This window comes from Convolutriloba macropyga, chromosome 13 (genome assembly GCF_964194025.1).
Source record: "Convolutriloba macropyga chromosome 13, txConMacr16.3, whole genome shotgun sequence".
In the NCBI taxonomy this organism is placed as follows: Eukaryota; Metazoa; Xenacoelomorpha; order Acoela; family Convolutidae; genus Convolutriloba; species Convolutriloba macropyga.
Genome location: NC_134480.1, coordinates 42,737,192 through 42,761,946, shown reverse-complemented (window position 1 = coordinate 42,761,946; position 24,755 = coordinate 42,737,192). Strand labels below are relative to the sequence as shown.

The 24,755-nt window shown below is 39.0% G+C and overlaps 1 protein-coding gene across 1 annotated transcript in view; it reads right to left on the bottom strand.

Moving 5' to 3' along the window:
* Nucleotides 1–1,979: 1,979 nt before the first annotated feature.
* LOC142351731 (uncharacterized) overlaps nucleotides 1,980–24,755 on the bottom strand; it is a 26,052-nt gene continuing 3,276 nt past the window's right edge. The window contains exons 2-6 of the mRNA XM_075403876.1: nucleotides 24,033–24,098; nucleotides 22,538–22,753; nucleotides 5,867–6,014; nucleotides 2,846–2,960; nucleotides 1,980–2,702 (exon numbers count right to left, since the gene is read on the bottom strand). Coding sequence (XP_075259991.1) covers nucleotides 2,607–2,702; nucleotides 2,846–2,960; nucleotides 5,867–6,014; nucleotides 22,538–22,753; nucleotides 24,033–24,098 — 641 coding nt within the window. The 3' untranslated portion in view covers nucleotides 1,980–2,606. The remainder of the gene's footprint in view (nucleotides 2,703–2,845; nucleotides 2,961–5,866; nucleotides 6,015–22,537; nucleotides 22,754–24,032; nucleotides 24,099–24,755) is intronic.

Genomic DNA, 24,755 nt, shown 5'->3' with positions numbered 1-24,755 from the left:
GGAAGAAAACTTAATACACCGCTGAGCGTGATATCGACAACGCCTAAATTGTCAAATCTCACATATGAAAACATTGTAAACTACTATTTAGATGAAGACACAATGATGCCGGAAGAAATCCTTCCAGTTGACAAGTGGGTGAACGGGTACCGCAGTGACATTGAGGTCGAAGTTGGGATGCCACAAGCGACGCAAGAGGCGAAAGCAAGAGAACGGGCCAGCAAGGACGGCGAATCACGTTTCCTGCGAACGAAGGCCATTCGCCCAATTCCTCTCAAAGAACGAGCGGTGGAACTCAACTTAGCCCGGGAAATCCATGGAAAGCGACTATCGAAGAAAAATTTTAAGGTATTATATGAAGTGCTCGCACCTGGCTCATATATACTGAAAGTTAGCCCGACAACTTCCACAACCAAAGAACCCGGAAAACCTGTAGTAACGGTCAGGAACAGCGATGTTGCAAAATTCGGGACGCAATTGGAGCGGCGAACCCCGTTAAAGGCGTACGCGGATCGCAGGGGACCAAGATCGGGAGAAAAACTGATGGAGGAAATAATTCGGAGTCAGGTAAAAGAGTTCGCAAGGAAACAAAAGGGGGATAAGAAAATGAAACATCGCAAGCGTGATCCGGGCAGCGGGGTATCCTCCTCAAAATCGAACCTTTCTCGCGCGATGCGAGGACGAGTCCCCAAAATTCTTATTTTTCTCGCTATCCGAAATCAGCAGCCAGAAGCCAGCACAGTTTCGCATAGCGAGCAGCCAACAAATTCCTCCGGAAATACATCTGCCGCAGCGAAACGACCACAAAGATCATCAGACCGCAATGGGCGAAGCCCATCTTACTACGGCTTTGATAGCCCATCTCCTGACTCCACAATCGCAGCGCCACCCAAACGACATCGACGAGCGGGTGACGTTGAAAATTTCCAGCCCCCACATGAGTCCATTGTGGAAACGGTTCAAAATATTGCGGAACAACAGCCTGCAGAGACCAATATCTCCCCAGTAATTGGAGACGTTTCGCCACCCGCCACGCGAGATCCTTCTCTTCTTGAAACCGATACCCCAACGCTAGCCCATTCAATGACTGTGTTTGATGCCGAAGGACACAATTTGAACGAATGGGACAATAAGAAACTGAGTTTCTCAAAACCTCTGTTAATTAAATATTTATTTTTAGCTATGATAACCAGTACATATATTGTTATTATTTAATTAACCGGGGACCAAATACCAATTTGTAAATATTGTTATTAATTTATACATTCGAAAATTGTTATGGTAATAATTTTCTTTGTTGATGTAAGGGGTATGTGATACCCGAGGATATCATCCTTAGTAATTTATTTGGTGCAGTATATATTTCATACGATGTCTTAAATTAGTTCCTTTATTAGCCCTTCATAAACTGTTCATTACTTGTTCATTTAGTACCTCGTGATCTGTTTGTCATTTCCTTCTTGGTTTCCCGCATCGTGATCAGACATGTCGGATCTTTTCCGTTTGTGCCCCCCCAGTACGTTATGCTCCCCCCAGTGACAGAGCACGTGTCATTACATAGTAAATCATTATGTAAAAATATTGCACGTGCGTCTGGGGGTTGCAAATAATATGCACCCACTAAGCTGGGGGGGCACAAACGGAAAAGATCCGACATGTCTGATCACGCATTCACGATTTGTTGATTAACATTTTATTCATTCTCTTAACTTCGCAAATCAAATTCAGTTAAACAATTCTCTTTGTAAATCCCGCTCCGCGAGTAAGCGTTGAATACTCAAGTCAGGATCCCGCTCCGCGAATCACAGTTTAAACAAATCTAAGAGCACCCGCATCGCGAATAGCTACTCTAAATAAATAGAGTACGACAAGATCAATGATAGCTTGACCAGCGCTTTGCGGCTATTTTTAAATAATGTTGTATATTAGGTAAAAAGCTGACCTCTTGATAAAACCCATCGGAAAAATACTTGTTTTTCTACGACCACAGAATAAGCATAAAACTCACTGCTCATAACAAATATGCATGAATCTGAAGAACTGGCATTCATAGCACGATATCAACATCTGGATATAAACAAACTTGATAACTAACTCTCAAGCTATTAAAAGTAATTTGATCGTTGATTTGAAGATAACTTAATAACTGTCTTGAAAGCTGTTAAACATAGCCACATAACGAAGGGCGAACTGCTCTCAAACGACTGGCGAGTTGATGATTTCGTTAGTAGTTAGCTGGGGGGGGGGGGGGGGGGAGTGGGGCTTTCAAGAGGGGTTGAACGTACAATGCAGTGTGGTGGTTGTTGGGGTATTGAGGGTGGTGGGGGGTGGGGGATTGTTGGGGGGTAGAGTGGATGGGCTTGAGGGGCTATGGGGTTTAAGCTGCTCCAAATTGCCAGTCACACCTTGATTTTATGTCTTCTATGTCTTTAGACGACAAATTGGTCCAGCGAAAAATCGCTCAAAAAAAGCGGCAGAACTAATTTTATTGCTTCAAACTTCGTTTGAGAGCCATTAAAACTTTATTTCGTTTTTTGCATCGGATTAGATATTTACTCTGGATACGTGATCAGATTTTGCTCTCATGTGATTAGACTGGCTGCTGTTTACTTGTAGTATGGATCATAAAACAGACTCCCGTTTTCATCGAGGAATTGAGTGTTGTAATAAGTCCTCTTGTTATTGTTTACTTCCACCATAATCTAAACACCATAAGAAACTCGCCATTTTATTTCGGTTGCAGTCGTTCATAAATTGTCATCTGCAATTCAAATTGTTAATAAGCATTTTTGTATCAATTTTGTGCGCATATAATTAGCTTGATTTAGCGGTAGGGTGTACATACCCAGGAAGCTTGCCAAGCGTCTGTTCCTTGAATTGTAACCCGGAGTTTCTCAAATGTTTCAGTAGAGCTCCTCATACAGGCGTCACATGGCATGGACAATGGATACGAGTCAATCCTACAAACAAAAATTTAGACAATACAATTACCAGAATGTCAATAATTTACTAAGCTACTAACCTAATCAAGAACGATTTAAATTTTATGGTCAAAGCAACACCACAAATGCAAACAGAACAACCAACATAATGACTTAATTTGCAATCACTTTTAACAATTTTTACCATTCAAAGAATTTGAATTGTATTGATGCGCTGTCTTTTTTTAAGATCTCTTCACGCTTTTTTCGGCTTTTTAACGTCAGCGAGAAGTCATATTAGAGTGGTGATTTTGATCACACTGAAATAGTAAAGGGAGCGAAAACTTGAGCAGGTTTAAGGCGTGATTTTTTTCAAAATACGTTTAAAGTGGAGCGGGAAATTGGTGTTTGAACAATTTTGAGATGGCGGTTTTTAGGATGGTTTTTCTTTTTCAGTTGCGCCAATCTGACTTCTACTTTTAGGGGTTCCTCCCCTTCAGTGCTTTTAAGACGGTATAAATGTGTTTATAAACTTTTTATGCGGTATAAACTTTTTTAAAATTATCTCTTGTGTTATCACTTATTATCGTCAATGGCAGATCTGATTGCTTGCTAGTTAGGCATAAAAGAACGTAACTAATAACTTGAGTTCATATCAAGTGGTTTTCATGACTTTGACACTACTTTTCTCAAACATTTTGATAGAATTTTAGAGTTCTACAAGTATTTTTTGCGCTTTTTGATATCCCATCAAATAAACTCATTAAGGACAGGTCTCTGATGCTGCTGATAGGGGTTAATTTTATCGTTTCAACCGTTTTTGTTCGAAGCTAGTGTTTTCTATGACTTTGACTCAAATTGATTTCAAGAAAATTTATCGAATTGTTTGAGTTTCGAGATTTTTTCTTTTCAACTTTGTCGTCTTAACTCCTAGTCTCGTTTTTGACAGGTCAAGTTGATTGCTAAAATTGATTCAATTAGAGCACGTCATTTTGTTCATTGCTATTGGTTTTTGTGACTTATACGCTTGCTCGTTTGTTAAAAAAATCAAAGTGATTTTTTTTAGTTTTGCTAGTATTGTTGTAATTATTTCTGTCTTATCACTTAGTTCATCTTATTGATGACAGGTCTCAACGGTGGTCACTGAGGACTCAATTTATCGATTTAATTGTGTCCTTCAGCAGCTGTTGCGTTCTGTGACTTTCATAATAAGTGTTCCCAAAAGTTTGATTGGTTGGGATCTTTCAAGTCTCGAGTTTGATTGGGATTTTTGGTTATTTTGTTTAATCATTCATTGTTTCTTTTAATGAGAGGACTCATCGACGTTTAATGACAAGTTGCTAATGAGAAGTAGAGGAATAGAGTTGGCTGTTTGAGTTCATAACAGTTGTTTTTTGATGTTGATCTCGTCTTTTCAAAAACTAAAGGCTGAATATTCAGTCTTGCTTGTTTTTGTTGTTCTTGGGTTGTTTTGTTTTATTGTTTAGTCTCCGTAGTAACAGCTCTTTTTTGCCTTTTAAAGCGACGAAAATGAGTATTAGGACTTTTAATTGTTTTTCAGGACTATACCGATGAAAAAAATATTTCGCACTTTTTTTATCAGTTTGAAAAAATAAGATAACCTACAACCGTCGAAAGAAAGTTACCTCCAGCGACTGGTAGGGGCGATCAATTCTCTTGATGCGCTTCAAATTGCAACAAAAACTTAACTCTAAGTTCAATTTTACCACAAAATATTGAAGAGAAAGCTTTAATTAGTATATATGTGCATTTTAACCCGAAGAGGCTGGCCCGCCTCTTCGAGTTAAAATATCCATATAGCCTTAATAGATCTCTCCTTGATAATTACTAGTAAACTTCCGTAAACTGTGCTGAGCTGCCTCAAACTGCTAACTGTAAAAATTCAGATCACGCACAAAGTAAAAACAAATTTTGTGAATGGCTTCAAGTATAAAACAAAATTTTTCTATCAAAAATTGAAGACGGTTATCTTGCAAGATCTTACAAGGCTTGTAAGATAAAAGTCCAAATCTTGCATCTATCAAGATAAACGGTATTTGCGAGATTCTTGTAAAACACTTAAAACACAGCAATTCAAAACACTTCATATCAAATATTATATGCTAATTATTAGAGAATACAACAACATACTTTGAAACTTTTCCTGTCGATTAAGTTTGATTTAAAACCTGAGGCGCGATTTTCGTCGAAATTCAAAACCTATAGGTCAGGGGGGGGTCTAGGGAAAAGACCCACGGAAAAAATTCACATAATTTTAGATGGAAAATAACCCCCCCCCCCCCCCCCCCCCCCCAGAAAAAAAACCTTTTTAAAATTTAATTTTGATCGTTATAATTTGTTTGGTTATGATAGTCTCATCAAGTCCCACGGGCTGCTAAGGCATGGCCGTGGCCCGCGAGGTACGGCCAATTGCGAAAATTGCGCAGCTTGTTGAGAGTCATGCGGGAGTTTTATTTCCGTGGGGGTTTATTTCCTGTCTGAAAATACGTGTTTTTTTTTCGTGAGGTTTTTTCCAACAACAAAGCAAAAAAATTTGCAAAGGCTCACGTTAATTCTTCCAAACTTTGTATTAACAACGATTCCTGTATAGAACAATTATACTACACTTTAACCAAACCAACGCAGATTTGTTGTCATTGGTTAATTAGACGGCTGTCGAGTGAAAGTTAGACTCTAATTTTAGTCTCAGCCAAACGAGCGAGAAAGGAACAATAACGTCTAACCAAATTCATTCATACAATTTTTTTTCAAGAAAGTTTTCTTTTTGAAAAACCCCCTCGGAGGTGATTTTATTCTATTTCTTTTGCAATTCGATTACAGGGATGGACTAGAGTTTCAATATTCTCTTTGATAAACTATACTGAATTGAATTACAAAATTACACATATTATTCGTTGAATTAATTGTGAATTTATAATGCTAACGTTCCAAGTCGCCGATCTTTCTTGTCGGTATGATCCAATTTTCCGATGTTGCAAATCTGTCCGCCAGAAGTGAATGCCTCATACAAAAAGACTGAATCACTATCAGCACTTGAAACATCGGCTGTTTGATCTGACACCAAATTGATCACTGAAAGCATTTTGAATACCTAACAATAATGTTACGTAGTAAATGAACGAATTATTAACCAATCAGATTCGAGTATTTTAAAAGCGTATAGAAATCGTTCCAAATAAGATTTAAATGCGTATAAAACGTTCTAATATACGTAAAAAGTTCCGAAAAAGTTCATTTAACGTAATTTTAAGTAAATATAACCACTATATGCATCGATTAAGCTGGTTTTCGGCTTAATATTTTTAGGTTTTCTAGACAATTGCCGATTGAATACGAATTGATTTTGACGTCAATGACATCAGACGAAAAAACCTGTTAAATGAACAACAAAATCTTGCCGTCTAAGTTTTCACTTGTTACATTGAACTTGATAATGCTTATACGTTGCTTTATTCTTATAACACGTTGTTATATGACGAAAAAAGAGTTGAATTGAGTCTTCCGAACTTCTGTTATTTTCCGACAGAGTTTATATTGGTGCCGCCTTTAGTATATACTTCTTGGCCTAATTAATGTGATAAACTTATTAATAAGTGTAATGGCGGATACACCCTATTCACGCTATTCAACCAAGTCTCGTTTCCGGACTAAAGCAGATTAGAATCCGATTGTCGGTGTTGGCCTCGGAGCTTCCCTAGTTACTTTCATCGCCGGAACCTCTTACATCCGGAGCCTTCGCAAAATGCACCCAGAATTGCGACGGAAGACCTCAATGCATGTTATCTACCTGCGGTTGAACTGTTGTGGCATAATTGTTTCCAGATCTGACTATAACGATTCATGTGCCCATGCACCAAGGCTACACAGAGCAATTCAACGGACGGAAATAAAGGCTCAGCCCGAATTGTGAAGCAGGGTGATCCGAAAGAGGGTCTGCCAGGGCTTATGACCGACAGCCTTGAAAGCAGAGGAACACACAACAAAAACTGTAAGGCAGAAACGAAATGAATTGTCAATTTGTTTGCAGTAAAGTTCTTAGATAACTTAGACGGCAAGTTCCTCCCCAAACACTGGTATTTTAAGTGTGGATAAAATGGAGGTAATCTTTTCTTTAACCAGTCACTATTTACCCCCAAAAACGTAATTTTGAGACAAAAAAAAACATCGATTTTGAAAATTTTTGGTAGATTTACCAAAAATTCGAAAAAAAATTGATACAGTCGGTTCGTATATAAAAAGAACTTCTGATATAGAGGAAACTGATAAAAAATAGTGCTAAATTGTTCAATTTTGAAAATTTTCGGTCAATTTTGAGGCAATTCTAAAAACTTTCGAAAATCAATACCGAATATTGATAAACCGTATTTTTGAGTTTAAAACCGTCCAGTTTAATGGATTACCGTTCCGTAATCAAGAATTTGCAAAAAATTGACCAAAATTTGAAAAAAAATTGGACAAATGCATAAAATTTTGACAAATTTGTCAAAAAATCAATTTTCCTACAAGAAGGTTCGTTAATTGAGCGCAACTCGTTACACAGAAAAAGTTGTGAAAATTTTCACAACCTCCGGCCTACAAAAAAAAATGATCGAATATATTGATAATTTTTTTTCGTCGCTCGTTTATGTACCGTTTCGTCCGCGTCCTTTTCGTCCTTTAACTTTTCAATTCTCCGTGTTCCGTTTTTTTTCAATAACGTCGCTCTCCCAAGACTTTGCTTTTCGTTTTCTCCGTCTACGTTTCTGTATTTTGATGTAGTATGTTGTCATATGTGATGTTGTATGTTGTTATTTTTGATGTAGTATGTTGAGTATGCTAGTATGCTGGTTTGTTGTTTAGGTCTTACAACTTTCTAGGGTGTGACTTAAGTTTATTCTCGAGTTACGGCTGGATTGTCTTTTGACTTTTCAACTTTACTAATTTACTAGCCTTCCTGTTGTAGTATATTGATTTTGCTGCTTTATGTTTGTGTGTACCTGTATGATTGCTAGTTGGTTTGGTCTTGTTGCCTTCTAGAGGTGACTTAAGTTTATTCTCGAGTTACGGCTGGGTTGTTTCTTGACTTTTCCAACTATCTTAGTCTACAAAGACACTATTGTAGTTTATTCAATTTTGCCGTAGTTTGTTTAATACCGTTAGAATGCTGTTTGTTTTGGTTTGGGTTTTGCTAGGATGTGACTTAAATTTATTCTGGAGTTACGGCTAGTAAATTTCTGTACCTTTTCATTCTTCCAGTGTACTACTGCATTGCCGTAAATTAGTTTGTCGTTAAATTTGTCGTTATAGCCCCATAATGAACTATATTAGATTGTCTTGCAGTAGCTTCTCTCCTTCTTCCTAGGGTGTGACTTAAGTTTGTTCTGGAGTTACGGCTAGGTTGTTTGGTTGAGTTTTTTGCTGTGGTCTGCTAACATAGTTCTTTCCAACCTCATTTCCCGCCCATTCTTTCCCACCGTCCCGTTTCTGTTCCCTCGCGCACTACTCGCTCGACTTCTCGTTTGTTCCGTTCCCGTTGCGTCGCGCGTTGCTCGTCCGACTTCCCGTCCGTCACATTTCCGTTTCGTCGCGCGTTCCTCGCTCGACTTCCCGTTTGTCCTTTGTCTCCCTCTGCGTTGAGCGCATAGCGTTCAGCGCTGCACTTCTGTTTTGGTCGGGCACTGGGTGCTCGACGACATTTTCTGCTCTTTGGGCGGTTTGTTTTACAGACTGTCTACAGTGTGCTGTGTTTGGTGTCTTTTGCATTGGGTTTAATTCGCGTGGGTTTGATTTGTTTGGAGTGTGCATATAATAGATAACCGTGTGCAGTGGTAGTTTTGCTTGTATTTGGAAATAATAACGTCGTAATGTCTAATAGTCTTGATCAAAAAGTCAAAAAGTTGTACGCTGCCAGGTCAAAGCGTGAGGCTGAATTGCATGCCATACATGAAGATATTCTTCATTGTATAAATAGTCAAAATAGGCGCGTGAAAGTTGACCGCCTAGTAACAAAGTGCAACGAAGCATTTATGACTGTTGTAGACAAAAATGAGGACCTGATTGCATTTGCTGGAAAATCAGAGGATCCAAGTGCTCTTGTTCTTTCATTAGAGTCTTACTTGGAGGCAATGACAACAAAGAACGACAAGATACTCACTTCAGCACGAAACTACATCAACTCTGCTGATGATAAAGTGAGTGAGTTCCAGGAACCAAGGGCTTCCATTCGTTCTAGACTTCCCTCAATTATGACATCGTCAAAAACATCCAGTCAGCGTAAACATGATTATGTAATTGCTAAGATGAAGCGTGAATAAATTGAAAAACAAAATGAGGCAGCCATTCGCCTTGCTAAACAGAAAAAGCAAATGGAAATAGATGAATTGGAGGAAAACAACAGGAAACGGTTGGCAGAAGCAACTCTGCAAGAATTTGAATTGCTGGACGCCGTTTCCAAAGGTAGCCAATCTGAAACAACTGCAAGTGCTAGGAGCTCAATGAGAAGTGAAAAGGCTGTCCAAGATTGGATCAACACCTCACTTGCTTTAAGTTTTCACAATGAGGAGAAAACTAGCGAACCACAGGTTATGATTGACCCTCCAGAATGTCCTAGCCACAACAACGGCAAAACAGAGGAAGATCAGAACACTGAAATTTCAAGGCATTCTATTCCAAAAAACTGTCGAGGCAATTACATTTTAAGCAATGAGACCTTGCAGCAACTCGACCCTTATTACACCCCACCTGAAAATTTTTTGGCTGCTGCTAACACACAGGCGTTGTACCAGGCGCACCTAAGAGCGCAAATGGATCAAACAGGCCAGCGAGGCATGGCGCTTCCAAGCATAACTAATCAAGGAACCGCGGATAGTCAGCCGCCTTCTGTACACGCCCCAGGGGCTTCTTCACCACCCATTCAACAGCCCATTCCACCACAGCCGTTCGCACCGCAAGAAAATCAGAATAATGCAACAGAGTTATTTCCAAACGCACAACTTCAAATTTCGCAATCCAGGGGACCTGAAACATCAAGTCTGCCCAAAAATAATTCGACCCAGCAAATATGCTCCCGACAACAAATTAATTTTGTCCCCCGAGCACCAAACGCCACTCTTCCTCCTTTTCCGACAACAAATCATCCAGCCCCCGCAATAAACGATCCCCTGCACCCAAGCGCCCCACCAAGTCCAAATATTCAACAGCACAACTCCGAACCCGCTCATCCTAACGTCCTTCCCATTCCGAACCCAGTCTTCGCACCTAACCTCACTGCTCCCATCCCACATGCCCCTTTGATTAACCAGCCTCTCGTCAACAACAATTTTCAGAATAGTAATAACCGAGTACACAAAGTTGTACGTTCTGTTGCTCCTCCTTTCCAAAATACGCCCAATATCCCTCTCGGCCAAAGTTTTGTGCCAAATATGAGTCATTGGCGTTTTCCGCAGCACAGACCGTCATTAGTCAACCAAGACATTACTACCGTAAATAATGTTGCTCCAAATGTACAGGCACACATTGCACCATCAGCCACTAATTTTCCACAACAAATATATTCGAATTCACCCCTTTTGATTGATATGCAACCACCATCCGGCACACATCAGGAAAACCCGATTGCAACTACAAGTAATATTGTATCTGGTCTGGCCACTCCGGTTTTTCAGCCAACATACCCTTATGTTGGGCCCACTCCGTTGAGTTGGAGTGGTCCGCAGGTGTCTGCTCCTGCCCCTCCGATACCGGACAATGCGTCCTTGATTAGGGAATTAGCTGATGCAATAACCAGCAAGAAAAATGACCCCTTGCCAGAATGGAAACTTGCTCAGTATAATGGCGATCCATTGCAATGGCACGAGTTGTATGGTCAATTCAAAAGCGCGATTGACTCGCAAACGCTCACTGATGACGTTAAATTGACATACCTTAAGACACTCGTCACTGGTAAAGCAAAGATTGCAATCGCCGAGTTTGCTTACTGTGGTTTAATGTACAAGGATGCACTAAGGACTTTGGAACGTAAATTTGGCCAGCCACAGGCAGTCGTAAGTGCACACTTGGATAAACTAAGCAACTTTCCGCCTCTTAAAATGCACAATAGTGATAACATTATTAACTATTCTGCAGCCATATCCAGCCTCGTTGGGGTTTTCAAGTCACTATCATATGATGCTGATTTGAAGAGCGCTTCCCTACTTAACCAAGCGGTACAGAAGTTACCACCAAACATGAAAGAGTCATGGTCACTCTTTACGGTTAAGAAGCACTGGGTTAAGCCTACCCTCCTTGATTTTAACAATTGGCTTAAAGAAAAGGCTGAGGCCCTTGATCTTATGAAACAAAACGCAACCAAGGCCAAACCTGAAGAGAACATCACTTCAGTAACAAAGACCAAAACAGCCTCAAAAGTGTTTGCATCGAATTCGCAACAAAGGGAAACAAAGAAGCAAATGCCATCTTCTTTCACAAACAATTACTCTCGGTGCATTGTATGCAAAGGTAACCACCGGCTATGGGAGTGTCGAGTTTTCAAAGAAAAGACCCCAACCCAGAGAGATAAGTTGGTGGCCGATAATAAACTTTGCTTTTCGTGCTTACGTGATAAGCACACATTCCGCCAGTGTCCTCAACCAAGAAAGTGCCGAGCAGAAGGGTGTAATAGTTCGCATAACTCACTATTGCATGGAGCAGATAGGGTTTTCCCAACAAAACAGTCAACAAATTCCAATACCATTCAACCTTCTGGCAACACAGGTCAAAGTAAAGCAACTTCTAGTCAACTCCAGCCTAATAAGACCACAACAATGTCATCTGTTACTGATGTTAAGGGGCTCCTTCAGGTGACTGAATTGCAGTTGGTCAATTCGTCCGGTTTAGATACCAAGGCTTTAGTTTTGTGTGATACCGCCTGCAGTAACTCTTGGGTGGCCGGTAGTCTCGCAGATAGACTCGGTTTGCACGGTAAAGCACTAAAGCTAACTGTCAAGGGTATTAATACCGAAGAAGTAGTTGATACTAGGGTTGTTGAAGTTACTGTGAAACCAAGAGAACAACAAGATTTCGAACAACTCACCGTCAACCCTTTCGTTAAAGAGAGTCTGAACGTCGGCTCAGATATAATTAATGTACAGGCCCTGCAAGAGACTTACCCACACTTAGCAGTCCTTGATCCCGTAACATATTCCTATAAAGACATTGAGATGATACTCGGACAAGATGTCTATCATGCCATCCGCCCGTTAGAATACTTCTCTGCCGATGAGAATCGTTCACCCGTTGCCGTACGCTTGCCCATAGGTTGGGTCTTAAGCGATCCGTTACCATCAAGTTCGTCTTTAACCTCAACGTGCTTTAAAGTGAATATCGAACAAGACAATGAGTTAGCAAGTCAAGTAAAGTCATGGTACGACATTGAATCATTCGGGGCAAACAAGCAGGTCGACTCAAGATCTGCAGCAGACGCAAGGGCTCACGAAATCCTTGAGAGTACCACCATACACAATGGCCTGAGATACGATGTCGGAATGCTGTGGGCAGCAGATAACACCAAGCTCCCAAATAATTACTTCTCATCCCTTGTGCAACTAAAATCTCTCGAAAAACGATTGGCTAAGGATGAAGACCTTAGAGAGAAGTATACTAGTACCATCAAGGAAGACCTAAACAAGGGGTATGTAATTGAGGTTCCGGACGCTCACAAGGTTGAGAAGCGGTCCGATAAAGAGTGGTACCTACCCCACCATCCGGTTTTAAACCCGAACAAACCGGGTAAGGTGCGTAGGGTGCTCAATGGAGCAGCAAAATTTCATGGCGCCTCACTGAATAAATCTTTGCTCACTGGCCCTGATCTGCTCCAAAACCTTATTTACGTACTTCTTCGCTTCCGACAACATCCATATGCCGTCTCTGCCGACATCGAGGGAATGTTTCTACAGGTTGGTGTATTACCATCAGATCAACCATCACTTCGCTTTCTGTGGCGGGAGGACCCCACAACTAACGTTGTAGTGTATCAATATACGCGCCATATATTCGGGGCTAAAGACTCGCCCACATGCGCCAATTATGCATTACAACGCACTGCGAGAGACAATGCCAAGTTTTACCCCGAAGCTGCAAAAGCCGTCCTTGAAAACTTCTACATGGACGATTACCTTGACTCAGTGGAGTCTCCCGAGAAAGCCATCAATAGATCGAAGGAATTGGTACATCTTCTCCATCTCGGTGGATTCAAGCTTACAAAATTCGTAAGCAATGTACCAAATCTGGCTGACCGAATTGATGGTTCCCCTCAATCTACTGAGCCCAAGGTTATTGTTTCATGTCAGGAAGATTCATCGCATGTGCTAGGGTTAAAGTGGGATCACACTAATGACACTTTAGTTGTGAGTAGGGGTACAAGCTGCGGTATCACCAAGTCCCTCACGCAACGCTTGGTCTTAAGTCTTGTCTCGAAAGTCTTTGACCCCATTGGTCTTGTCGCACCGTTTACCGTCGGTGCGCGATTGCTCTTAAAAGACATCTGGCGTGTCACAGGACAGCAATGGGATGACGAGCTCCCACAGGACATGGTTCAAAGATTTTTGGTCTGGAGTGCGGACTTACCAAAGCTTGAAAACATCAAAATTCCTCGAAGTTACTTTAGTGGACTTTTTGATAATACAGAGTTGCATATGTTCGGTGACAGTTCCCAGGATATTTTTAGTGCCGTCGCATTTCTTCGAGCCCGAGTAACAACCCCTACGGGCAAGATAAAAACAGAGCTTGCGTTTGTTTTGGGGAAAGCGCGCGTGGCGCCAATGAAAGTAATGACTGTCCCTAAACTGGAATTGCAAGCAGCTCTACTTGCCGCCCGGCTGAAGAACGAAATTATTCAGGCACTTACTGTAACTGTTAACCAAGTATTCATGTGGACAGACAGCACGACCGTTCTTCAGTGGATAAACTCAAATGAAAAGCAACCAATCTTTGTTGCAAACCGCGTTTGTGAAATTTTGGAGTATACCAGCGTTGACCAATGGAACCACGTCGCAACTAAGGATAATCCAGCTGACGCTGGCACGCGTGGAATGTCCGCTGAGGTTTTGCAACTAAGCAGTTGGGTCAATGGTCCACATTTCTTAACTAACTCAAAGTTCCCTTTCGTGCCGAACAAAGACGTCATTAATAACATCAAACTTGGCGTCAACCAAGCAGTCATTATAGAAGACACTGTTTCTCTCGCTACATCTGTTAAAAAACAGACAACTCCCGTTCCGTCCTTATTCCCATTTAATAAGTTTAGTTCTTACCAAAAGTACTTGCGCATTGCCGCATACGTTCTCAGGCTTTTGCCGAAACATGCCGGATACCGTAACCCCGATGGTAGCATTACCGACCCTACTGAGGTTGACGAAGCCGAGCGTCATCTACAGTATTTGATGCAAGGAGAGTCTTTTGAAGCCGAAAGAAAAGATCTTCTTGACAATAAATTCGTTAAACGGAGTAGCCGAATTGCTCCACATTCACCGTTTATTAGTCCAAATGGGCTAATTCGTTCCTCGGGCCGCATCAAGCGGTTAATTGAAGTTGGGTTTAACGTAAAGTACCCAATCATCTTAGATGCACGTCATCCGTTTGTAAAACTGTTCCTTGAACACACGCACGTAAAGCATTATCATCGGGGCGTTGAACACCTAAGATCAATTGTGCAGGAACTCTATACAGTACTGAAACTAAGATCATCCTTGCGTTCCATCAAAGCACACTGCCTGAGATGCCGCGAATTCCAAGCTGTAACTATGCAACCAATCATGTCTGACTTACCTAAGGAGAGACTTTCTTACCAGTCTCCTCCCTTCACGAACACTGGGGTTGACTACTTTGGGCCATTCTATGTTATTGTCCGCCGTACTACTGAGAAAAGGTGGGGCTTCCTCTTCACCTGTCTCACTACTCGCGCTCTCCATGTCGAGATAGTTACATCCATGGACACCAGTTCTTGTGTTATGGGAGTTGAGCGGTTTGTGTCACGTAGGGGTACACCTGCCATGATTTGGTCTGACAATGGCACTAACTTTATTGGAGCGGAGAAAGAACTCCGAGAAAGTATTGAAAAGTGGAACGTTGTCAACATTGCAGCTGAGCTCGCTCACAAAGGTATTAAGTGGAGGTTCAATCCACCCAGCGCACCACATCAAGGTGGTATCTGGGACAGGCTGGTACGCAGTTTCAAACGCGTGTTGTGTACTATACTTGGCACGCGTCGCCTCACGGATGAGGTACTGCATACTACCTTTTGTCTCGTGGAGAATGCTCTCAATTCGCGTCCTTTAACACCCGTAAGCGCCGATCCGTGCGATTTGAACGCTTTAACGCCCAACCACTTTCTTTTAGGAGAACACTCTGCCGGTATTCCGTCTGTTGTCGGCAACAATGAGCTCGACCATAGTAAACGTTACGCCCGTGCGCAGTCGTACGCTAATGCGATCTGGTCCCGTTGGATCAGAGAGTACGTACCGACGCTGAACCGACGCTCTAAGTGGCAGACGCCTGCCCAGCAACACCTTAAGACCGGTGACTTGGTTTGGGTAGTTGAGGAAACCAACCCTAGGGGTTACTACCCAACCGCTCGGATTGTGGATCTCCGTTACGGCTCCGATAGCGTCGCGCGCTCCGCCGTTTTACGTACGTCGAGCGGTTCACTCGTTCGTCCGCTTGTAAAACTTGTACCAGTTTTCCCAACATCTTCTTCCGGGCCGGAGGATGTTACGTAGTAAATGAACGAATTATTAACCAATCAGATTCGAGTATTTCAAAAGCGTATAGAAATCGTTCCAAATAAGATTTAAATGCGTATAAAACGTTCTAATATACGTAAAAAGTTCCGAAAAAGTTCATTTAACGTAATTTTAAGTAAATATAACCACTATATGCATCGATTAAGCTGGTTTTCGGCTTAATATTTTTAGGTTTTCTAGACAATTGCCGATTGTATACGAATTGATTTTGACGTCAATGACATCAGACGAAAAAACCTGTTAAATGAACAACAAAATCTTGCCGTCTAAGTTTTCACTTGTTACATTGAACTTGATAATGCTTATACGTTGCTTTATTCTAATAACACGTTGTTATATGACGAAAAAAGAGTTGAATTGAGTCTTCCGAACTTCTGTTATTTTCCGACAGAGTTAATAAATAACATCTCAAGTAGAACCCCGAGTCGAGGTGTCATTGCTAAAAATAGTAAGAATTATGAAGAATCATATGTAAGAATTTCTGTAATTGCAAGAATTTTCTGTAATAAATGAGGTTAATATTTTGTAACCTTTTCGTCCGGTTTCAACAATTCTTTCAAAATTATATCACATCGAACTGTCATCTCATCAAATGTTTTAAAAGCGCTGAAATTCTGTTAATGTTCTGGAAAAGACTGTTTGATCGTATTTTAGTTAATTCACCTCATTCCTTATACATAACTTGAAGTTTCTTAGCGCAATTGTTGCAAAAATATGGGATTGATTTATTAATTTGAAAAAAGCTAGCATTGTTTTGAATTGCAGTCAATTGAGAGAATAATATCAATCGCAATTACTGCATTTCGCCCAATTCAAAACTTGAAATAAAATCTTCCCAGAAAATTTTCAATAAGATTATGTGTACTCTGATGTATTCTGTCAATTCAATATTTTCTTCGGGTAAATTTGGGTATTTTGATGTGTCAACGCTAAAAAACAAAAAAAAATGAATTATTGGCTTTCAATGTGTTGAATTTATGTAAGATCTACGCTTAAGCGTAGCACCTACACAAATTCAACACATTCAAAGCCAATCTTACATATTTTGCATTGAATATAGCGTAAATCTTACAAATTAGGCGTTGAATTTAGCGTAGATCTTACATATTTTTTGTTGAATTTAAGGTATATCATACATAAATTCATCTCATTCAGCGCCAATCTCACATATTTTGAGTGCGTAATTTAGCGTAGATAAAATATTTTTTGCGTCGAATTTAGCGTAGATCTTACATGTTTTGCGTTTAGTTTAACGTAATAAATTCAACGCATTCAAGGCCAATCTTACATATTTTGCGTTGAGCTTAGCGGTGATCTTAGAGGTTTTGCGTTCAGATTAGCGTCGTAAATTCAACACATTCAAAAATAATCTTACATATTTTGCGTTGAATTTAGTGAAGATCTTAATTGTTTTAAATTTAGTTTAAAATAATATTTGCAACGCATTCAAGACCAATTTTAAATATTTGCGTTGAATTTGGCGTAGATCTTACATATTTTGCGTTGAATTTAGCAGCGCAGATTTTACATATTTTGCTTTGAATTTAGAGTAGATCATACATAAATCCAACGCATTCATGGCCAAACTTACATCTTTTGCGTTAAATTTTGCGTAGATATTATATTTTTTGCGTTGAATTCAGCGTAGATGTTACATATTCTGCGTTGAAATTATCATAGACATAATTTTTATTTGTGTTGAATGTAGCGTCGACATTACATGTTTAGCGTTCAATTCAACGTCATAAATACAACGCATTCAAGGCCAATCTTACATATTTTGCGTTGAATTTGGCGTAGATTTTACAAATTTTGCGTTAAAATTAGCTGTGATATAATATTTGTTGCGTTGAAATTAGCATAGATCCTACATGTTTTCCGTTCAGTTTACGTCATAAATTCAACGCATTCAAGACCACCCTTTAATATTTTGCGATGAATTTAGCGTAGATCTTACATATTTTGCGTTGAATTTAGCGTAGATCTTACATATCATGCGTTGAATTTAGCGTAGATCTTACATATTTTGAGTTGAATTTAGTGTAGATCTTAAATATTTTACGTTGAAATATTTTACTTGGTGGAGGTGGGTACGCGGGAGGGGTAGCTGGATGATGGATTGAGGTAGGTTCCCATTCCCAGAGGTCCAAGCGTTGTTTTTATGAAAGATCAATGCTAAATTCAACGCACAATTATGTAAGGTCTACGCCAAATTATGAATGATCAACGCTTAAATCAACGCAAAATTATGTAAGATAAACGTTAAGGTTCGTTGGCAAGTCGGAAAATTCATGTTTCATAAGAAAAATGTTTCTTATAAAATTTCGCGTTTGGTGCCTGTAAATTAAAGACGTAAATTTAAGAATTCAACACAAGATTATATAAGAAATCGTGGTGAATTTTCCGATGTGTCAACGGTAGTTACCACTGATCTTACATAATTTTGGATGAATTCCTCGGCCGGGGTATATTTTGTTCAAAAAAACGTTGTTAGCTGAATTAGATATCGAAAATGCTTTTTAAGGATTTCAGAGGTTAGAATGAAAACACGTCCAAAAAATCTTCTGAAAACTTGTTCACATTCTGGAAACTTGTTCAAGTTGCGCTTTTATTTATGCGGAGTGTGGTGTTGTTTATTTGCAGTATAATGCACATTGACAAACAGTAACAAAATTTACAGCACTTACTTGATGTCAATAATTAAAAATATTGATATTAACAAAGACTAATAAGTGATTTATTGAGAGATTTATTTACCGATCTGGTGTTCTTAGGTCTTGTGTTAATAGGTACAACTGAATGGCATTGAACCTTGTGCTGTTATTACTTGGCAGACTTCAGGAAAATTTTACTCGGAAGATACTAAAAGCCCAATTTCGGCTTTGAAGTGAGACATGTCATTTCACCGGTAAAGTGTAGATCAAACTTGGCAAAACTTGATGAAGTCTGTCTCTTTCATGTTCAAAAAAGTATTGATATAATTATATTCAAATATGCCATGATATCAAACAGCCACTATCACTTTCGTTACAATTATTAATCGTTTCAGTTAATCAGATAGCAAAATGGCCAGTTAAAAAGTTATCAGACTGATTTTTACTTTCATCTCTCCTATACGGGATCAAGGAGCAGTGTAAGTGGCAAAAAATCAACCAGTGACTATTGGTTTCATATGTTGCGGAAATTTGACTCTTTAATGATGAAATACAGAAGATTCTAGAATTATCTGGTCAGTTCGTTGCAATTTAGTTGGACACCACTGTTTCTCTATCTGCTCATTGTTAATTTCATTTTCGCTATCAACTAACAAAAGAGCTCTCGACACAATTGAAAACAATTCAACTCCAAATAAAGTTCAGGCAAAATTACCTGTGAAAAAAACACCTGAATTTACCTGAATCGTTCAGGCAAATGTTTCCCACCTGAACTTTTACCTGCACTTGCCTGAAAAGCACCTGAAAGATTAAATATATATGGCAGAATGATTCCATTCAAGTTGAACTTTAAAACCACTGCGATTCCTGTTGTTATGATTTGAAAAATTTAAAAGCTTCTTTAGACCGTTATTTTGAAACTACACAATTGGTGTTCACTTCAGGAACCCTTAATGGTTCCGAAAATACTTCTTCGAACTAGAAACATCAGTAGAGCTGAAGAGTGAGAAAATTTGATGTTAAAATTAACCTTAACTTTGCAAAACTTAAAAAGGCTGGACATTGCCTGAAAAAATCCGCTGATGTTTCTCCTAAAATTTGTATTTGTATTGTGTTTTAGTTTAGTTTTATTTGAATTGTTTTTGTTGTTTCACTGCTGAATGCAAAAAAATTATTTTCAGGTTGCATTCCAATTTCTTTTACGCCTGAAATTTACCTGAACTTCCGGTTACCTGAACTTGGTTCAGGTAATTTTGCCTGAAATTTTTTATTACTGTGTCCTGGAAAATCTTTTTGTCATGCTTACAAACTTTTATCAACAATTTTTCTAAGGTAAAATTTTAAAACATTATTTTCTTACATTTGTGTTTTGGATAAAAAAAAATCTGACTGAACTTTCACAATTTTCAAACTAGGACATTTGAACCTAAAAACCACACTCTTTTGGTTACGAACAACTGGATACCAAATAAAGGTTACGTGCAGCTTAGTATATCGGGTTCAATTGTAAGCTATTTAGATATATGTAGGTGTTCATTAAATTGAATACTTTCATGGAGCTTTTTTGTCTCCTGATTCCAATCCGACGTTCGTATTGGCAAAATTTTTGAAAATTCTTGCTTTTTCTAGTTTACGTTGAATCGTTTAGCCGGTACCGTGTGCCCAAAAATCGCATTTGATCAACAATCAGAAATGAAACTAATAAGAATAGAAGTACGAAATGGCGGCATCAAATTATCGTCTATAAAGCACGCCAATCCAAAAGTGAATGATCTGACAAAAAGACTATTCATTACAGTATACATGATATCCAAGGCTAGCAGAAAATGGGTTACGTAATATGCATGTATATACGCAACATGTATAGACGAATGTATAGACGCTTGCATAACTGTAACAAATCAAAGACGCAATATAAATGAATTAAATTTGTAACCACGAGTCGCGTGCACAATATAACCAAAAGCCATCAACCACACAGTTTATACGAAATTTTGAAGATTGAACCTTGTTCAAAGATATCAAATTTTAAGTTTAGACAGTCCTCCCTAGTCTAATACTGACGGCTATCTTGCAAGATCTTGCAAAAATCTTGCAAGAGTCTTGTAAGGTTACGCACCATCTTGCAAGATCTTGCAAGATTCTCGCAAGATCTTGCAAGATACGCTTCGGATACGCACGAATCTTGCAAGATAGGCGTCTATCTTGTAAAATTGTTGCAAGATAAGCGTCAAACTCTTGTGAGATTCTTGCAAGATAAGCGTCGAAGTCTTGCAAGAATCGTGCAAGATAAGCGTCTGATTTTTGCAAGGGGACTATGTGTTTTTTCTCTCTCAAGTGAATACTGACATTTGGTTTTTTGGCTCCTTGCTACCTATTAATGATTCAAAGTGAATGGACTCACAGAAAATTCTCATTTACACAACAAAAAGTTAATTAAAACATTATATATCATAAGCTGAAGCGCTCCGGATGCTTTTTATGACTTTTTCAGTGCTTAACAAGATTCACATTTATTTTGAAAAGAATGGACCATTGAAACCATAAGTTAACAGTTTTTCCCGAATTGAGTTTTTCAAATATGTTTTTGAAGGCAGAAGTGATATGGAAGTTTCTGTGTTGGACAAAGAGCTCCCTTCGACGGTCTGAACTCATAAAAGAAAATGATCTTTGAGTTGATAGCACTTTAAAATTTCACTTTTTTCCTGAACATTTTTCGGCGTCTATCTTGCAAGAGCTTGCAAGGTTCTTGCAAGATAGGCGTCCGGATCTTGCATCTTGCAAGAAAAGTGTCATTTGCAAGAATCTTGCAAGATCTTGCAAGATTCTCGCAAGATCTTGCAAGATACGCTTCGGATACGCACGAATCTTGCAAGATAGGCGTCTATCTTGTAAAATTGTTGCAAGATAAGCGTCAAACTCTTGTGAGATTCTTGCAAGATAAGCGTCGAAGTCTTGCAAGAATCGTGCAAGATAAGCGTCTGATTTTTGCAAGGGGACTATGTGTTTTTTCTCTCTCAAGTGAATACTGACATTTGGTTTTTTGGCTCCTTGCTACCTATTAATGATTCAAAGTGAATGGACTCACAGAAAATTCTCATTTACACAACAAAAAGTTAATTAAAACATTATATATCATAAGCTGAAGCGCTCCGGATGCTTTTTATGACTTTTTCAGTGCTTAACAAGATTCACATTTATTTTGAAAAGAATGGACCATTGAAACCATAAGTTAACAGTTTTTCCCGAATTGAGTTTTTCAAATATGTTTTTGAAGGCAGAAGTGATATGGAAGTTTCTGTGTTGGACAAAGAGCTCCCTTCGACGGTCTGAACTCATAAAAGAAAATGATCTTTGAGTTGATAGCACTTTAAAATTTCACTTTTTTCCTGAACATTTTTCGGCGTCTATCTTGCAAGAGCTTGCAAGGTTCTTGCAAGATAGGCGTCCGGATCTTGCATCTTGCAAGAAAAGTGTCTTTTGCAAGAATCTTGCAAGATCTTGCAAGATAAGCGTCGGAGTTGGACTAGGGAAGTTCAATAATGACGGAGCACATTGCTGCAGCAGAAAGAACAGTAGACTCTAATTTTTTTTTTCCTGGCCAATGGGAAAACCACAAATCACCGAATTAAGTAAAATTATTAAGTAAAGTTAGAGTTGAAAATAATTGAGAGAAATATTTCCATTGAACTGGGAGAAAAAAAATGATTACAACTTACAATCTTAAGCAACATCATCATCTTTACTTTTTGAATAACTGGGCAGTAAAAAATTTCCAACAGCTGTTCCGTTCAAAATTTATAAGTACTGCGATTATCTAACTTAGCAGTTTTGCATTACTAATTAGATGTATCTTACTAAAAGTACATGGACGTCCCACCGCTGCACCCCGTAACACAGCAGCTGACTCCCAATCAAGTGGCAATTAGGAAGAGTTTCAATTTATATCTTCTCATCTGAACTTAATCTTTCTTGGGTCTGAGATATATATCTTCGGTTTATTCCTTTATAAGATTGAACATCAAATGATATACATAAAGAGATTAAGTATTGTGTGATCCGTAGCAAACCCGCAGTCAAATTTTACATTACATACAATGCTGGCATCGCGAAAGCTCTCATTAGTTTGTTCAAAATTTGGGGTAAACTTTTTTTCCAAAATTTTTCCAAAATGTCTGGTGCTTACAGCAAGATCCGTTAGTGCATTGGGTAATGACAGTCAAACTCGCATTGTCACATAGATTGTCATTGGTGTCATCGCGTGTCCTCTTTTCAACACACCCCCCGTCAGCATTGTCATCTTGTTCATACCACACACAGTATCTGTATTCAGTCGTAGTACCTGTTCCACAGTAGCATGGACAGGGTTCTCTAACCCACGATGTCAAGGTCGGAGGGATGGCTGAAAAGTTACATTTCTTATATCTGTCATAACTAATGACGAGAGATCAAATTATTTCCGTTTTCTCCACAAGTGTAGTTGGAGTTCAAAAACTGACTCTTGGTTTTCAAGGAATTTATGGAGAAAACGGCAAACCAAGAAACTGATGGAGAATATGCGTTGTTTTTATTTTCTGTAATATACCTTTTGGTTGGTAAATCTTAACTATAGCCGTTATCACTTTATGTATAATTGCTATGTTTCTTGCAAACTTTGTTAAAACTCGGCGAAATTTCTGAATCTAACTTTTTCTTGTTTTGTCTTATTGATTATTAGCTTCGTAAAATAAATTTATAGCAGATAATTGTTCTCAATTTGTATTTCTCTACACGATCAGCAGGAATCTTTTCCCTTTCTGTGAAACTTATTGTATTAATTTACATTTTTCATTCAATGAGTTGTAATAACTAAAATGAATAATGCACCTCCCCGGATCGAGGTGTCACCGCTAGGAATCGCTAAAAGATGTAAGATTTGCAGTGAATTTGAGAAAAGGTGTAAAATTTGCGCTCAATGCGATGAATGCGGTGAAAAAAATTTTAAGCGGTGGAAAATGTTTTTTCACCGCATAAGCGGTGAAAGAAAATTTTTCACCGCAACCAGCAAAATGCGGTGAAAAAAATATTCACCGCGACCATTAGAATGCGATGAAAAAAATTTCTCACCGCTAATATCCCAAATCTTACAAATATTCATCGCTAAATTCAACGCTTATCTTAACTTCACAGGAAACATTATTAAAGTAAGTGACAGATGACGCAGTGGAATAAAAAGTTGGTGACATGCGGTAGGTGAGTGGTTCGAACCTGTACGGCAGTTTCTTTTTTTTTGTAAGAAATCCGGTGAATGCGGTGAAAAAAATTTCCACCGCTAAATTAAACGCAAATCTTACAAAAATTCACCGCTTTCAGCGCATTCAACGCTAAAAGATGCGGGCGCTTTGCGGTGAAAATTTTTTTCACCGCTATTCACCGCTAATCTTACATTATTTTTTGATAAAACCTTGACCCGGGTCTTGTTAGGCTAAGAGAACAACGATTTCATTGCCAAACAACCATTAGTTTGTTCGCAATGTCTGCTTAAAAGCATTTTTTCCATTTTTCCCCTGTTCTTTTTTTTTGGGGGGGGGGGGGGAGGGGAAGGTAAAAAATCGGCTTAGGTGGTCGTTGAGTCAGTTTGGGGAAATTATTAAAAATAAATTGGAAATGGGAGTTTGATGGTTTCACAAATTTTTTGTTACCAGAGCAGTTGATTGGGTCAGTATCCACTACGGAACCCTGAGATGTGTCCACCTGGCGACCTAAAACAACAATGTAAATCAATGAAGGCAATTTGAAATGTCATATCTGAGACAGAGACAATGTTTTGTATATTTATTATGGCATTTATATGCAGCCACAAAACATGATTCACCAGCGATCACTTCAACTTTTTTGTGTGTGAGTTCTATGAAATTGACTGGATGCACTTAAAATTTCTCTCCCCAGTTGACTAGACCAATCAAAAACTGTCAAAATGTTGCCGGAACTGGCTAATTTTGAAAGAACCCTATCTATAGGAAGTGATGCCCGTGTTGAGAAAGACCGACAAAAATGATGTACGAAGCGTCGTTTTTCATCGATTTTCTTACTTGTAAGAAGTTTTGGTTTTTGACGGTTTCTGTCGATTTCTGTCGGTTTTGTCAGACTCATCGGTTTTGCTGGTAAGAAGCGTAGGCCTAAGAAGGTTTTTTTTCGAAATCATTGGTATTACTGTATGGAGCGTCGGCATCATTGGAACTGTCAATTCCAAACGTAAACGCAAATATTTGTCTGATTGTGCTTTCGTGTGTAATGTGTGCGATGTGTGTTTTTTTGGTTTCCTCCTTGTCTGTGTCTTGCAAATTGTACACCACTCATATTTACGACAGCTTTTTTGATTGAACCCGTACAAATAATTTATCTACTACAATGCATTTAATTTT